The 14,162-nt window shown below is 56.4% G+C and overlaps 4 protein-coding genes across 4 annotated transcripts; 3 read left to right on the top strand and 1 right to left on the bottom strand.

Moving 5' to 3' along the window:
• Positions 1-637: 637 nt before the first annotated feature.
• On the bottom strand, positions 638-1,692 carry B0H18DRAFT_1121769 (Pro-kumamolisin, activation domain-containing protein; the record flags this gene model as incomplete). The annotated part of the gene is made up of 3 exons (XM_048034388.1): positions 638-769; positions 823-1,374; positions 1,429-1,692. 3 exons carry the CDS (start codon positions 1,690-1,692, stop codon positions 638-640), a joined length of 948 nt encoding a protein of 315 aa, XP_047890352.1.
• Positions 1,693-2,934: 1,242 nt separating this feature from the next.
• On the top strand, positions 2,935-6,654 carry B0H18DRAFT_1023304 (aspartyl-tRNA synthetase, cytoplasmic; the record flags this gene model as incomplete). Its single annotated transcript, XM_048029628.1, has 12 exons — positions 2,935-3,315; positions 3,369-3,426; positions 3,692-3,784; positions 3,853-4,073; positions 4,130-4,210; positions 4,269-4,334; positions 4,388-4,795; positions 4,859-5,134; positions 5,197-5,361; positions 5,420-5,647; positions 5,709-6,260; positions 6,319-6,654. The coding sequence occupies 12 exons, from the start codon at positions 2,935-2,937 to the stop codon at positions 6,652-6,654; spliced, it is 2,865 nt and encodes a 954-aa protein (XP_047890351.1).
• A 2,022-nt stretch (positions 6,655-8,676) lies between these two features.
• B0H18DRAFT_956938 (peptidase S8/S53 domain-containing protein) lies at positions 8,677-10,759 on the top strand (the record flags this gene model as incomplete). Its single annotated transcript, XM_048042522.1, has 8 exons — positions 8,677-8,937; positions 8,992-9,257; positions 9,319-9,541; positions 9,593-9,703; positions 9,757-9,956; positions 10,011-10,148; positions 10,194-10,638; positions 10,703-10,759. The coding sequence occupies 8 exons, from the start codon at positions 8,677-8,679 to the stop codon at positions 10,757-10,759; spliced, it is 1,701 nt and encodes a 566-aa protein (XP_047890350.1).
• A 1,160-nt stretch (positions 10,760-11,919) lies between these two features.
• On the top strand, positions 11,920-14,003 carry B0H18DRAFT_936452 (peptidase S8/S53 domain-containing protein; the record flags this gene model as incomplete). The annotated part of the gene is made up of 8 exons (XM_048041802.1): positions 11,920-12,177; positions 12,233-12,498; positions 12,552-12,771; positions 12,834-12,944; positions 12,998-13,197; positions 13,253-13,390; positions 13,447-13,891; positions 13,947-14,003. 8 exons carry the CDS (start codon positions 11,920-11,922, stop codon positions 14,001-14,003), a joined length of 1,695 nt encoding a protein of 564 aa, XP_047890349.1.
• Between the last annotated feature and the right edge of the window lie 159 nt (positions 14,004-14,162).

Raw genomic sequence — 14,162 nt, 5'->3', positions numbered from 1 at the left:
GACGAATGTGCATCAGGACACGGCAGCTATGCCGTACACTGGGGACGAAGGACTGGGGTGCTGATGCCCGGCACGAACTGGCGTCTGGTGGCTACCGAGGCTGCGGGGGTGAATCAAAATACGAACGACCACATTTAAATTTTACACTCACATGCACATATGCAGCGGGCATTCAAAGCGAGCCGTCTCATTGCACGACTACTTAAGGGAGGATATATGTATGAGAAGAGAACATGATCTCCAGTTTTACGAGTTGCCAAGGGCGGTGCGTGGTAGCTCTGCCAGGGGCGAAATACATTGGCACGGATTAACGTTCGTGACAGGTGGACGTCAGTAAGAAGTCCTGGGAGGTCCCGGGACTACACAACGTCCAAACTCCTCCGAGTCATGTCGGTGTGTATTATCTGCATATAGTCTGTTTGCAATGAACCGACCTGACCAAGAAGTCTCAAAACAGTACTTACAGCGCAATGGCAACGCGTGAGGAGTCAAGTAGGCACGGAGTGGCATGTAGAAATGAGAAATGCGGTACGACTCGGACGTTTCGTCTTCTACTGGCGCTTGCCCACGTGTCACGCGTCTCTGTGTACTGAATGTCCAGGTCCTAATTCGAGCTTCAGTGTCATTGGTAACCCGCTCAAGTATCGGGGGCACTCACGGCCTCTGAACCCGCCTCGTCTATGTCCTGTGGGTCAGATCCACCGTCGAGCGCCTCGAGCGAGTACGTGGTCGAAGGGGACATGTCAGTACGGTACTGGCTGAAGAAGCTCTGCGCATTACACGTTAGTGCCGGAGTTGTGTCGACTTCCAGTATCGCCGCACCTCCAAATCGGCCTTGTTGGCCCATTCGTAAAAGTACCCAGTGACACCGAGCGTATTGGACGGTTCTGTGGCAGGGGTGGCGGGAATACCATACAGAGATTGCAGACATGCAGGCGTAACAGTGCTGCCGCAGGCAGCGGCGACAGGATTGTCCGCGGGGGCTTGCTGCTGCTCCTTCTGCTGAGTAGCGAAGGCGGGTGATAGGGCTGAGAACTTGGGGAACCTGAAATAAGTAGAACACGTCAGCATGTGGCCGTCGGTGACCAAAGCACTCCGGGTATCCATACATGATAGTGGGATGGATACAGTAACATGACTCGTGAGCCCAGAAATGAAGTATTCCAGCGTCCGAAGAATCTGTTTCCCAGTTTCGCCGTAGACATAAACGTTGTAGTTCGCACCGAACAGCTCGTTCGCCTGCACCACAGTAGTCTGGATGCTGGTCCAGTCACCAGCCGGGGTGAGAACTGTAGAGTTGATGCCGTTCTGCTGCAACCACGACTCGTACACGGCAGACGCTGTCTCGGACGTCGGTGCAGCGTATGCCGCCGCCTATCCCAGGCAACGTCAGTTCCGACTCCACTGCGTGAACATTGGTCCTCGTACCTCTGCCTTGCTTAGATGTCGACCATAGTTTGGGCTCGACGGGGTGCTCACACCGTAGAGGGCGTCTTCAAGCCCCGACGGATTACTTTGCGTCAGGGCGGTCTTGAGGGTTAGCGGCGTACCGGGAAAAGCAGCCCCCGTGAGCGTGAAACCAGATGGTACTCTGTCTGCGTGCGACCTTGGGAAGACACTGCGACCCAGCACCACTGAGGCATCAAGCGAGAGGAGCGTGACGACTTTGAGCAGACCTCGTACGGAGAACATGATCCCTTTGAAGTGCGGGGATGCAGAGAGCGGGTGCGACGGGTGAAGATGTGTAATGTACTGGCGTCGCTACCTGGTCGCTACTGAGCAGCATTGCCGCAACGAACGTCTGGAAGTCCACCCGGGTTTGGCAGTCCATCCGCATGGTGCTGTCAGGGATCGCGTGTGAACGCGGAGAGCCGACATACATTGCGCATCGATACGATACCGACACCAAAAGAATCCGACTAGGGAAGGTGCCGGGCATCGACTCGCCTGAGCCCAGCGTCGAGCGAGCGGCCTCAGGCTGCTATGCATATGCAGTCTAGTGCTATGTATATTGCGGTGTATGGCCACCGTCGTCCCAGTCAGCTTGCGGTAGAGCCTCGCGTCAGCAACAGGCAGACGGAGCGCATGAGATAAGTACGACGCCTGCTGCCATGCAGTCCCACGATCGGCGGCAGGGAGGCTATCGGCCATATATGGTAGGTATGGGCGTTAAGGCTGTTGCACAACAACGCCAAACAGGTCGCCGTACGGCCGGTCACGTGCCCATGACCACCTTCCGACTCGTTTCTACATTCTACCATCCTTCTACTTGGTGTCGAATACATGGTCGAATATGACAAGCGAGCCGACTGTCTAATCCCATGCATCGGTGCACGACCCCTGTCGTCTCGGCAAGCTTAACGAACTCGATCTTCCATAGGATCCGGAGGATTTGGACGATCTTACCCGCAAGTGGTATTGCATGAAATACCCGGAATACTTGCCTATCACCACCCTGGCTCGCAGATAGCCACTATGGCTGCCTGTTCGAGGCATCGTGCTACTGTACTACGCCAGCGGAGCCGTGCTCCTCTATGACGGGACCTATTTGCGAGCGCCCGACGGTCTGTGGTGCGTGTTGGTCAGTCTGGTTGCGTGGGGCTCCATGTCGCGCACGACGATCCTATTTTGGCGCAGTTCGCTGCATCGGGATGCTGGGACCGCGTAGGCCAATCAGGGAGCAGTGGCGATCGGTGTACGGTGACGTCACGCGTACGCCAGAGCAGGGGCTGGAGAAGGCTGGAGACGATGACGTCCGCCAAGGGCACGCGCACCTACAGTCGAATATCATGTCGCCTCCCTCGACCGCGTCTGCACTCTCGATCCTCGTCTCTGCTGCACTGCACACCTCTCACTGCTACGACCTGCCACGAACCACCTCTACGTACGCCTGCCTAGCCACACCCACTCTCTGCACTCGCCCCCTCGATACCCATGTCGAGCATCAAGAAAGTCTTCCACCGCGCCCGTGAATCCATATCCTCAAAGAGCTCTATCCGTGCCAAGTCCCCCGACCCCAGCCCAACAGCCAACGGTCATGCACATCCTCTCCTCAACGGCAACGGAAAAGCAAACGGTGCGCCCATGGCCCCAGAGGTCGATGACACCAATGCAGAAGGTAAGACAGCCGCGCAACGTCAACAAGAAGAACAGTCGCAGACTCCCGAAACACATGGGTTTTACCGCCCTTCATCGGACGGGAGCAGAAGACTGTCCTTCACCGAGGAGAAGGTCAACCGAGCGCAGGAACGCGAGAAGCACGACGAGCAGGAGGAGAACGAGCGCAAGGAACGCAGAATACGCTTGCATGATCAGGTGCGCCCCGACGCACTTGGTGTTTTTGTGCAGCAGCTAATATACTATACCAGGACCCGTTGCGCGACAACTACGGCGACCTCCCGCTGAACATGTCGCAGGTCGAGCTCCGTACGTCCATTTCCTTGCAGCCTGTATGCGCGTCTCGGGACCGGCATGAGCAGTAGAGCCGCGCTCGTCATGGCATTTCATGGGGCCTTGCGTAGCTCATGGAGCTTGTTATTGATCGCTCGATGGTGCATTGCGCGTCACTCGTACATCCTCAAGGGCGCTCGTGACTTCCTGCTCTCTCTTGCTCTTGCTTGCCTGGGTCTGCTGCGTAGTTCGAGCTGCACTCCGCGTGACTCCGAGATGAAACTTACCTTGAGATGCACAGCTCCCGACCTGAACTCGCTCATTTCCGTCGTCGACACGCCGGAAGGCGAGCACGTCAAATTCCGCGCACGCATACACCACATCCGGCCGCTCGGTACGTGTATCTCGTCGTTCCGCATGACTCGCCGGACATTGCCATTGATTCCAGACACTCTTGAACAGGCTCCAAGATCGTTTTCCTCATCTTTCGGTCGCAACTCACGACTCTCCAAGGCGTGCTCATCGAGGAGGAAGGAAAAACATCGCAGAACATGGTCCGGTGGGCGGAGGGCCTGAACCGCGAGTCCATCGTCGTCGTCGAAGGCGTGGTACAGAAGCCGAAGGACGGCCAGGAAGAGGTGCACTCGACGAGGGTACACAATCACGAAGTCAAGGTTGAAAAGGTCAGTTGGGCTCGTGTAGTAGACGGCTTGAGGTGGCTGATGGTCTGGGATTGCAGCTGTTCGTGGTGCTGGGCCCGGCTGCGACTTTGCCGTTTCAGGTAGAGGACGCCGCGCGGCCAGAGGAGTACTACCAAAGGGTATGTATCGATAATTAGTTGATGCACATCGGCCGCCTGACGAGCACTCTTTATACAGGAAGGTGCTCATTTCCCGCGCGTGAACCAGAAGACGCGCCTTGCCAATCGAGTCCTTGACCTCCGCGTACGTTGATCTCTAGGAATGATCGCCTGCTTTCTCTCACCGAGTGTGCACAGTCCCCCGTCAACCAGGCCATCTTCCGCGTCCGCTCAGGCGTCTGCACGCTCTTCCGGGAATACCTCCTCGCGCGCAAGTTCATCGAGATCCAATCGAGCAAGTTCCAGGAGAGCGGGACGGAGTCGGGCGCGGCGGTGTTCAAGGTGGACTACTTCAGGCGGCCGGCGTTCCTCGCGCAGAGCCCGCAGCTCGCGAAGCAGATATGCATCGCGGCGGACATGGAGCGCGTGTTCGAGATCGGGCCCGTGTTCCGCGCGGAGAACTCGAACACGCACCGGCACCTGACCGAGTTCACGGGCTTGGATTTGGAGATGCAGTTTGATAACCATTATCATGAGGTGCTGGATATGCTGGATGGGATGTTCAAGTTCATCTTTCGGGGCTTGCAGGAGAGGTTGCGCGACGAGGTGGGTGCTTGGCGCGCTCAGGGTCGTTCTGGCGGGCTCGTGTTGACGCTATGCATTTGGCAGATTGAGACGGTGAAGACGCAGTTCCCGCACGACGACCTGGTTATCCTTGACGAGACGCCGCGGATACGGTTTGCGGATGGGATAAAGATGTTGAGGGAGGCTGGGTACAAGGATGACGACGGCGAGGAGCCGAGCGAGTATGAGGACCTCAGCACGAACGCGGAGCGCTACTTGGGCCAGCTCGTGAAGGAGAAGTACGGCGCGGATTACTACATCCTCGACAAGTTCCCGCTTGAGGTCCGGCCGTTCTATACGATGCCGGACCCGGAGAACGACGTGAGTGTGGTTTTCCCTTGGCGATGAATCGATGCGCTGAGCTAACGCGATGCGCCCTGTAGCAATTGTCGAACTCGTTTGATATCTTCTTGCGTGGGGAGGAGATCCTGTCTGGTGGTCAGCGCGTACATGTAGCACCGATGCTGGAGGAGCGCATGAGGGCTGCGGGTGTTGACCCGGACCAGTTGAAGGACTACGTGAACGGCTTCAGGTGGGGGTGCCCTCCGGTGCGTGCATCAGTCTCTTCTCGTCGTGGTCGACACTGAAGTATATCGTGTTCTTCAGCATGGCGGAGGAGGAGTTGGTCTTGAGCGCGTAGTGATGCTGTTCCTCAAGCTGGGCGACATCCGGTACGCGAGTCTACTTCCGCGAGACCCACGCAGTTTCGCGAGGACCGGTCAGGACCTGGCAGAGATGTCGATGGCGGCGGCGACGCATCAGATCATGCATGGACCGGAAGCATCGACATACCAGGAGGGCATTCCGCACGGGGATTTGCCCCCGCTTGAAGATGTACGCTATTCGACTTTGTCGGAGGTGGGTGTGACTGACGTGAGTCCGTATCCCTCTGCAGCTCGTCGCGAAGTACGGAGACTCGACGAACACGTCCTGGATAGACCCGTCGTGGACAGTCTGGAGGGATGTTCGGACCGGCGCGGCGGTGGGTTACATCCCGCAGAACGGCTTTGCGGCCACGTTCGGGGCCCCGCTTTGCGAGCAGAAGCAGGTGCCTGGCGTCATCGACCGATACCTCAAGTTCGTGCGTGGCGAGGGCCTCAAGCCGGTGTGGTGCTGCATCGACCACGACGTGGAGCGGATACTCGCGGAGGATCTCGGGTGGAGCGCGATCATTGCTGTCGCGGAGGAGAGGCTGAACCCGACGGAGGTCGACCCGGCGAACAACGACAAGACTGTGCGGAGGAAGATACATAGGGCGGAGCGGGAGGGCGTGAAGGTCGTGGACGTGGACGGTGAGCCGGACGGGAGGGTGCGGGAGATGCTGGACAAGAGGTGTAAGGAGTGGGAGGAGTCGCGGAAGGGCACGCAGATCCACCTCACGGGCGTGCGGCCGTGGGACGATATGAAGCACAGGAAGTACTTCTATGCGCTGGACAAGGAGGGGAACGTACGTTGTCTCTCTGAAGGGGCGTGTCTGCTTTTGTGCGGCGCTGACGGTTTTTTAGGCCTGCGCTATGGTGGTCCTTGCCCAGCTCGCGACGACACATGGGTTCCAGGTCAAGTGGGCACTCGAGTTCCCTGGTGCGCCCTTGGGCGCGATTGAGTATATTCTCTCGCACGTCATCAAGAAGCTCGGTGATGCCGGGGTGACTACCGCGACGTTCGGCGCTGGCGCGACGGACCGGCTGCAGCGCGTAGAGAACGTCGGTGGCCTGCGGGTCCGGACGCTAGAGAAGACGTACAACGGCTTGAACTCGACGTTCAGCCTCGGCGGGAAGGGCGACTTCAGGCAGAAGTTTGGAGTGCAGCAGGAACCGGTGGGTGCTTGTCGTTATGTGTGATGAGTGGTGGGAAACTGACTTGTTCATAGTTGTTCATCTGCTACCCGAAGGGCGGCCTCGGTGTCAAGGGCATCGAGGCTATCATGGGCGCGCTGCAGAAGCCGAAGCCGTCAGACACCCCCGTTACTGAGCGCGTGACGAAACAGACGTCCCAATGACAAGTCTGTGGCGAACCTTCCGGCTTGGTGACACGATGGACTGCTTATCCCATTCTGCATACCCTAGTTTCTTCTCCCGATTTCGTCTGTGCCATCAATATACGCGCATAGACGGGACACCCTGCATATCATTTTCGTTACCTTACTCACGCGGATACGAACGCCTGCTTTCAGCGGATTTCTGTAGGATTAGTTACTTTGGAACACGATATCAATACAACTAATGTAGAGCACTGTATTACTCATTGACACTTTTGAATGGACTGCGACGGCGTGGCGCGACGGGCTAGCTGACCGGTGACCGAGTTGCAGGCCGTACATGTACAGTGGTCAGGGTCAGCCACGTAGGATGGCGAATGGTACTTGAACGATGCTGTGCAACCTTGGCTATGATGCGTGACGTATCGGTCAGTGGCTGCGAGTGCCAGTAGTAATACATAATTTACTTTTAGAAAGTCGGGGAATGTAGCAACTTCGCTCGAGTCGGAAGGTGGTCATGAGCACTCCTCCGAGTATTAGATAGTAGAGTGTCGTCGTAGTACGTAGTCCTATGGGTTGTGGTGTTGTAGTTGGCGAGCGCTGTCATCGTCAAGTCGCTGTGGCTGTCGGTCGATGGCTAAATGGATCCCTCCTCCTCCTCCTCCTCCTCCTTCAGCGACCTGTTTGGCGTTGTTGTGCAACAGCCTTAACGCCCGTACCTACCATATATGGCTGCTGCTGTAGGACTACTACGCGTCACAGTCATGGCAGGCTTCGTACTTATCTCACGCACTCTCTCCTTCTGCCTGTTTCTGACGCATGGCCGACGAAGCTCTACCGCAAATCAGACGACGAGCTCATGCGACGGTGCACCAGCTTCTCAAGACTGACACACTTGTTGAGAACGGACGTTTCTGAGACGCGCTTGACGCGCTCGTGCTCGCTGCCCGCGCCGGACTTCAAGCTTCAACTCGAGCAATCAAAGTTGGTGTCGCTGATTACAACGCTGAACTTGGAGATGCTGGGGAAGCCTACAACGCAGAAGGCTGGCAATGGAATTGGCTCTGTGGGCCAGACAGAGAGAAGGTATGGATCAGTGTTCTATGCCTTGGCCACGCCGAAGGGCAGTAACATGCTACATCATGTGCTGTCAAATTAAACATTGCTGAAGCACCGCTCGAGGTTCTCAAAATCAAACCAATACTCGTTGGAGAGCCGAGAAGAGCCTGAGGGGTGGGTCAGCGACACCACGCCTAGGCGCTCCGTTTTCGACACATCGCGGTCTTCGGCAGACACAAGTGGTGTGCCGCTCTTCGTCACTCATGGTTATTGTACTGATGCTGCAAAAACAAGGCTACGAAGGCGTGGGTCGAGTCTTCCGCGTTTTTTCTTCTCAGGGACAGAATGGCCAGCTGTCGATAGCGGAACAATATGCACCTTTCGCACAATGGGTCGCACAAGAGACGCATCGCGCATCGAGGCTAATCCCACTCGATGACCTGGATTCGTGCTGTATTGCTAGTCCGCCGCGGCTACGTTCTACTGGAACATGCTGTACTGAAGGACATTGATGGGCACTTGCCTATCTCGATCTCAGGCTCTTGGACAGCAAAGCCTCCACCGACAGTCCGTTATGCGGTTCCTGTGTCGACATGGCGCTACGTTCCTATAAGCTGACTTTTGGATCCATATGCCAGAAGCATACCCCGCAGACACTGCAGATATATCTGACCACGAAAAGGCGTCTCGACTTTTGTAAGGTGTGTCTGCGATCAGCAGCGAACGGAGTGTACTTGCCAGCGGGGGGGGGGGGGGGGGGGGGGGGGTTCGATCGTCTGTTGCCATTCAAGTGCCGCTCGCTGCATCCCTGCACTCCCACTCGATCATGGTCTCTGCAGGCTCGCTGAAAGCCGCCGCGCTCCTTTCGCTCGCCACCTCAGGAGTGCTGGGTCGCAGTGTCTTATCAGAGTATCGCAGAGACACAGCACCATCAGAGTTCAAGCTCGCGGGACCAGCTATCCCCGATACGCCGCTGACCCTTAAGATCGCCTTGACGCAGAGCAACCCTTCAGGGCTTGAAAATGTTCTCTACGATGTCAGCACGCCGTCGAGCCCAAACTATGGTAAACATCTAAGCAAGGCAGAGGTATGAGATCTAATATTTGCACAGTGGAGTCGGAACTGATGTTGCCTTGGATAGGCGGCGGCATACGTTGCACCGACATCTGAGACAGCGTCCACTGTCAACTCGTGGTTCCAGCAGAACGAGATCAACTTTACAAACCTCACTCCGGCTGGTGACTGGATTAGCATCCAGACTACTGTGGGACACGCGAACGAGCTGTTCGGCGCAAACTACAACGTTTATGTCCATGGCACAACTGGGAAGCAGGTTCTTCGGACGTTGGAATACTCTGTTCCTGAGGAACTCACGAGTCATGTTACTGTCGTCCATCCTACTGTCATGTATGGATACCCGGAGTGCTTTGGTCACCGAACCGCCACACACTGATGTGTCAAATTTTAGGTTCCCGAAGTTCTCAGCCCTATCACCCGCCTTCGCTACTCAGCAGAAGGAGCGGCAGCAAGCCCCCGCGGACAATCTTATCGCCGCCGCCTGTGGCAGCACTGTTACGCCCGCATGCCTGCAATCTCTGTATGGCATTCCCGCCACCCCCGCCACCGAACCGTCTAATACGCTCGGTGTCACTGGATACTTCGACGAATGGGCCAACAAGGCCGATTTGGAGGTGCGGCGATGCTGGAAAGACACGACTCCGACACTAACGCGTAATGCACAGAGCTTCTTGAGCCAGTACCGTACTGACATGTCCCCTTCGACCACGTATTCGCTCGAGGCGCTCGACGGTGGATCTGACCCACAGGACATAGACGAGGCGGGTTCTGAGGCTGTGAGTGCCTCCGATACTTGAGTGGGTCCCAAATAACGCTGAAGTTCAATCAGGACCTGGACATTCAGTACACAGTCGGTATCGCGACCGACGTACCGGTGATTTTCATCTCGGTCGGCGAGTCCAACAACGATGGGGACCTTGATGGCTCGCTAGATACCATCATCTATCTGCTTAACCAGGATTCGCCACCTCAGGTGATCACGACGAGCTACGGAGACTGGGAAACCGACGTTGATCAAGGAATGGCAGTGTGAGTGCTCGATGATGTGACGGCGAGCTGTATGCTGATATGATCGCGACACAGTAACTTGTGCAACGCGTACGCTCAGCTGGGTGCTCGCGGTGTGTCCATCATGTTCGCATCCGGTGACGGCGGCGTGTCCGGGATACAAAGCATATCTTGCACCACATTCGTCCCCGATTTCCCTGCTGGATGCCCATAGTAAGTGCTCAGCAAACGCATGAACCTTAGTCTCATCCTCGCTAGCATCACGTCCGTGGGCGGAACCACGGGAACCAACCCAGAGACCGGCGTCTACTTCTCGGGCGGCGGTTTCTCCAACTACTGGGCGCGACCCTTCTACCAATCCACCGCCGTCCCCGAGTACTTGGAGTATCTCGGCGCTACCTACGCTGGTCTCTACAACGCGTATGGCCGCGGCTTCCCCGACGTCGCCGCCCAGGCAGTGCACTTCGCGATCGTCACTAACGGCAGCACTGTGTCTGCCAGCGGGACGAGCTGTGCTAGCCCGACTTTCGCGTCTGTCATCTCGCTCCTGAACGACGAGCTCATCGCGGCTGGAAGGCCTCCGCTTGGGCTCCTCAATCCGTGGCTGTACGCGGTCGCGGCGTTCGCACTCACGGATGTTACGTCGGGGAATAATCCGGGCTGCAACACCACTGGCTTCTCGGCTACGACAGGCTGGGACCCGGTGCGTTTATTGCCTGTTGATATGCGGTCTGCGTGAGGGACGCTCGCTAATGTTACGAGTGTAGGTTACGGGACTGGGAACCCCTATATACCCCAAGCTCAAGACAGCGGCAGGGCTGTGACCGTCTCGGATGATCGTAGTGCTTATGATATGATTCTGACGTCGCACAAGTCATTTGAGTCCTAGTGAGCTGTCAATCAAGCGCCGATCGAAACCTCCCTACTGAAAGTACACCCGTCGAAGTATGAGAAGAGCCTGACGGGCGATTCGGCGTCAACGGAGGACAGCTGTCAGGTTGGGCTTGAAGTTCGCCATAACCACGGTCTTCAGCAGACAGATCTAAGATGGTATGTCGCTCTGTTTTACGGCTGTGTCGCGGCCATGATACTGAAGGTGACAGTTGATATCTCCACTTTACTGGAACTTGGGATACTGAAGGTCATATATTGGCTGAAATCATGGACGTGTACTTCGCCGCAGATATCACCCTCAGCCGCTAGTTTGGCAAAGCGTCAACACACACCTTCCATCTTTACCTACCACTAGGTTCCCACTGTGCTGTGTTAGCCTTGATGGTCTAGGCGTACTACACAGAGACCACACGCCGATGATGCTCAATATGACTGGACGATGAACATCTAGCCTACGTTCGTGCGGTCTATGCAGCGAACGCCGGGGTGTACTTGCCGGCGGGAGAACTTACTACACTACTGTGGTATCATCATGCGGGAGAGGTTCAAGCGCCTTATCTAAGTATGTAGGACACTCACGTCCTAAATTAACACAGGTTTGTGATCATATCCGAATCGAAGACGCATGGTCTTCGAGTCTGCCTTCTGCGCTATCTCACTGGATTGGCGCACGCTAGGGGGTCCCGGGACGGGTACACCATGCTGCATGAGAATGTATGTGCACTGCACAGACTTCGTGCTTATCTCGCTCTTGCCTTCCGGTTGATCGTGTGACTCACCAAGCCCGACCACAAATGTCGACGGAGATGACGCTGACAATATAGCACTGTAAGTAGGCATAGCATGCCGCTTGCTGGGCCTTGGCACACATCAGCTTCTCCAGTCGGCTCTGTATCGGTGCGCAAGACTATATAGCCTCTTCAGGTTCACACACGATCTTTGACAGTCCCATGCTGATCGACCACTTTATCCGTATGGACTTCTAGATGTTCGTTGCGTCGACCCCGGCGATGCCACTATAAGAGATATCTGCAGCTGTCCGTCGCGTCCCAAGGGTCCGCCCTCCGCATCCCTGCACTCCCCGGTACTCATGGTTTTTGCAGGCTTGCTGAAAGTCGCCGCGCTCCTCCCCCTTGCCGCCTCGGGGGTGCTATGTCGCAGCGTCCCGAAGTATCGCAGAGATACAGCAGCACCCGGTTTCTCGCTCACTGGGGCAGCTGCTCCCGACACGCCGTTGACCCTCAAGATCGCCTTGACGCAGAGCAACCCTTCAGGGCTTGAGGATGCTCTCTACGATGTCAGCACCCCTTCGAGCCCAAACTATGGTCAACATCTCAGCAAGGCAGAGGTACGCGATCCAATACATGCATAGTTGAGTCGGGGACTGATGTTGCGTCGAATAGGCCGCGTCATATGTTGCACCGACCTCTGAGACGGTGTCCACTGTCAACTCGTGGTTGCAGAAGAACGGGCTCAACTCTACGATTATCAGCCCGGCTGGCGATTGGATCAGCATCCAGCCCACTGTCAGCCAGGCGAACGAGCTATTCAGCGCCAACTACAATGTCTACGTACACGACGACACTGGGAAACAGGTTCTTCGTACTTTGGGTTATGCCATCCCAGAGGAACTCGCGGGCCATGTTTCTGTCGTCCACCCCACTGTGATGTATGGGCGCCGAAGTCCGCAGAACGCTCTCATCCTGATGTACTTTGTCCTAGGTTCCCGAAGTATTCGGCCCTCGCACCCGTCTTCTCCTCTCAGCCCAAGAAGCGACAGCAACCCCGTGCAGACGATCTGTCCCTTGCCTGTGGTCTCAGCGTTACGCCTGCCTGCCTGCAGTCTCTGTACGGTATCCCTACCACTCCTGCTACGGAATCGTCCAACACACTTGGTGTCACTGGGTACGGCGACAACTGGGCCAACAAGGCTGATTTGGAGGTGAGACGATGCCACACGCAGCTGCAGCCTGTCCAGAGACCGAACTTACACATGATGTACAGAGTTTCCTGAGTCAATACCGTACTGATGTGTCGTCCTCGACAACGTACACGCTCGAGACGCTTGACGGCGGGTCTGATCCACAGACTAGCTCTGATGCTGGCGTCGAGGCGGTGAGTTCTCGCCGACATTCGTGTGGGTTCATCTGTGACGTATGCCCAATCAGGACCTCGACATCGAATACACAGTCGGTATCGCCACTGGTGTACCGGTGACTTTCATCTCTGTCGGCGAGACCACCAACGACGGGGACCTTGATGGCTTCTTGGATACGATCAACTACCTCCTTGGCCAAGACTCGCCTCCCCAAGTGATCACTACCAGCTACGGGGACTGGGAACCGGACATTGATGAAGGGATGGCGGTGTAAGTACCCAATGAAACCCCGGCGAGCACTATACTGACGGGGATTTCAACCCAGTAATCTGTGCAATGCATACGCTCAGCTTGGAGCACGCGGTGTGTCTATCATGTTCGCATCCGGAGATGGTGGCGTGTCCGGAGTTCAGGACAGGGACTGCACAACATTTGTTCCCGAGTTCCCTTCTGGATGTCCATAGTAAGCGCTTCGAAGGATCAAGTCTTCTCAACAAGAATATACTGATACCTTGCTAGCATCACGTCCGTGGGCGGAACGACAGGAACTCTCCCTGAGACTGCCGTCTACTTCTCGGGCGGTGGTTTCTCCAACTACTGGGCACGACCCTCCTACCAATCGACCGTCGTTCCCGAGTACCTTGACTATCTCGGCTCGACGTACTCGGGTCTCTATAACACATCCGGCCGCGGCTTCCCTGATGTTGCCACCCAGGCGCAGGACTTCGAGATAGTTACTGGGGGCAGCACTGAAACGGTTAGTGGCACGAGCTGTGCCAGCCCGACCTTCGCGGCCATCATTTCGCTCCTGAACGACGAGCTCATCGCGGCTGGGAAGTCTCCGCTTGGCTTCCTCAACCCGTGGCTGTACTCAACCGCCGCGTCCGCACTGACGGATATTACCTCGGGCGACAATCCTGGCTGCAACACCACTGGCTTCTCGGCCACGACAGGTTGGGACCCGGTGCGTTTCCTTGCATTCTGTACGTGAACGACGCTCGCTGACTCTACGACCACAGGTCACGGGTCTGGGAACTCCTGTGTTCTCCAAGCTCAAGACAGCGGCGGGGCTTTGAACGTCTTAGTTGATCTTAGTTCTACGACGATGTAATCCTGATGTCACTCCACAATGATGATGAGAGACTGTCTGCGGTTCCGTAGCGGTCTCAATTGTGGACACATCGGTTGAGACCACTAAAAGAGCATTGTCAGCGAGAGGGTTTCCGGCTTTATGC

Source organism: Fomitopsis serialis (genome assembly GCF_022376445.1).
Source record: "Fomitopsis serialis strain Sig1Antser10 chromosome Unknown B0H18scaffold_66, whole genome shotgun sequence".
Classification (NCBI taxonomy): Eukaryota; Fungi; Basidiomycota; class Agaricomycetes; order Polyporales; family Fomitopsidaceae; genus Fomitopsis; species Fomitopsis serialis.
This window is presented reverse-complemented; position numbering and strand designations above follow the sequence as displayed.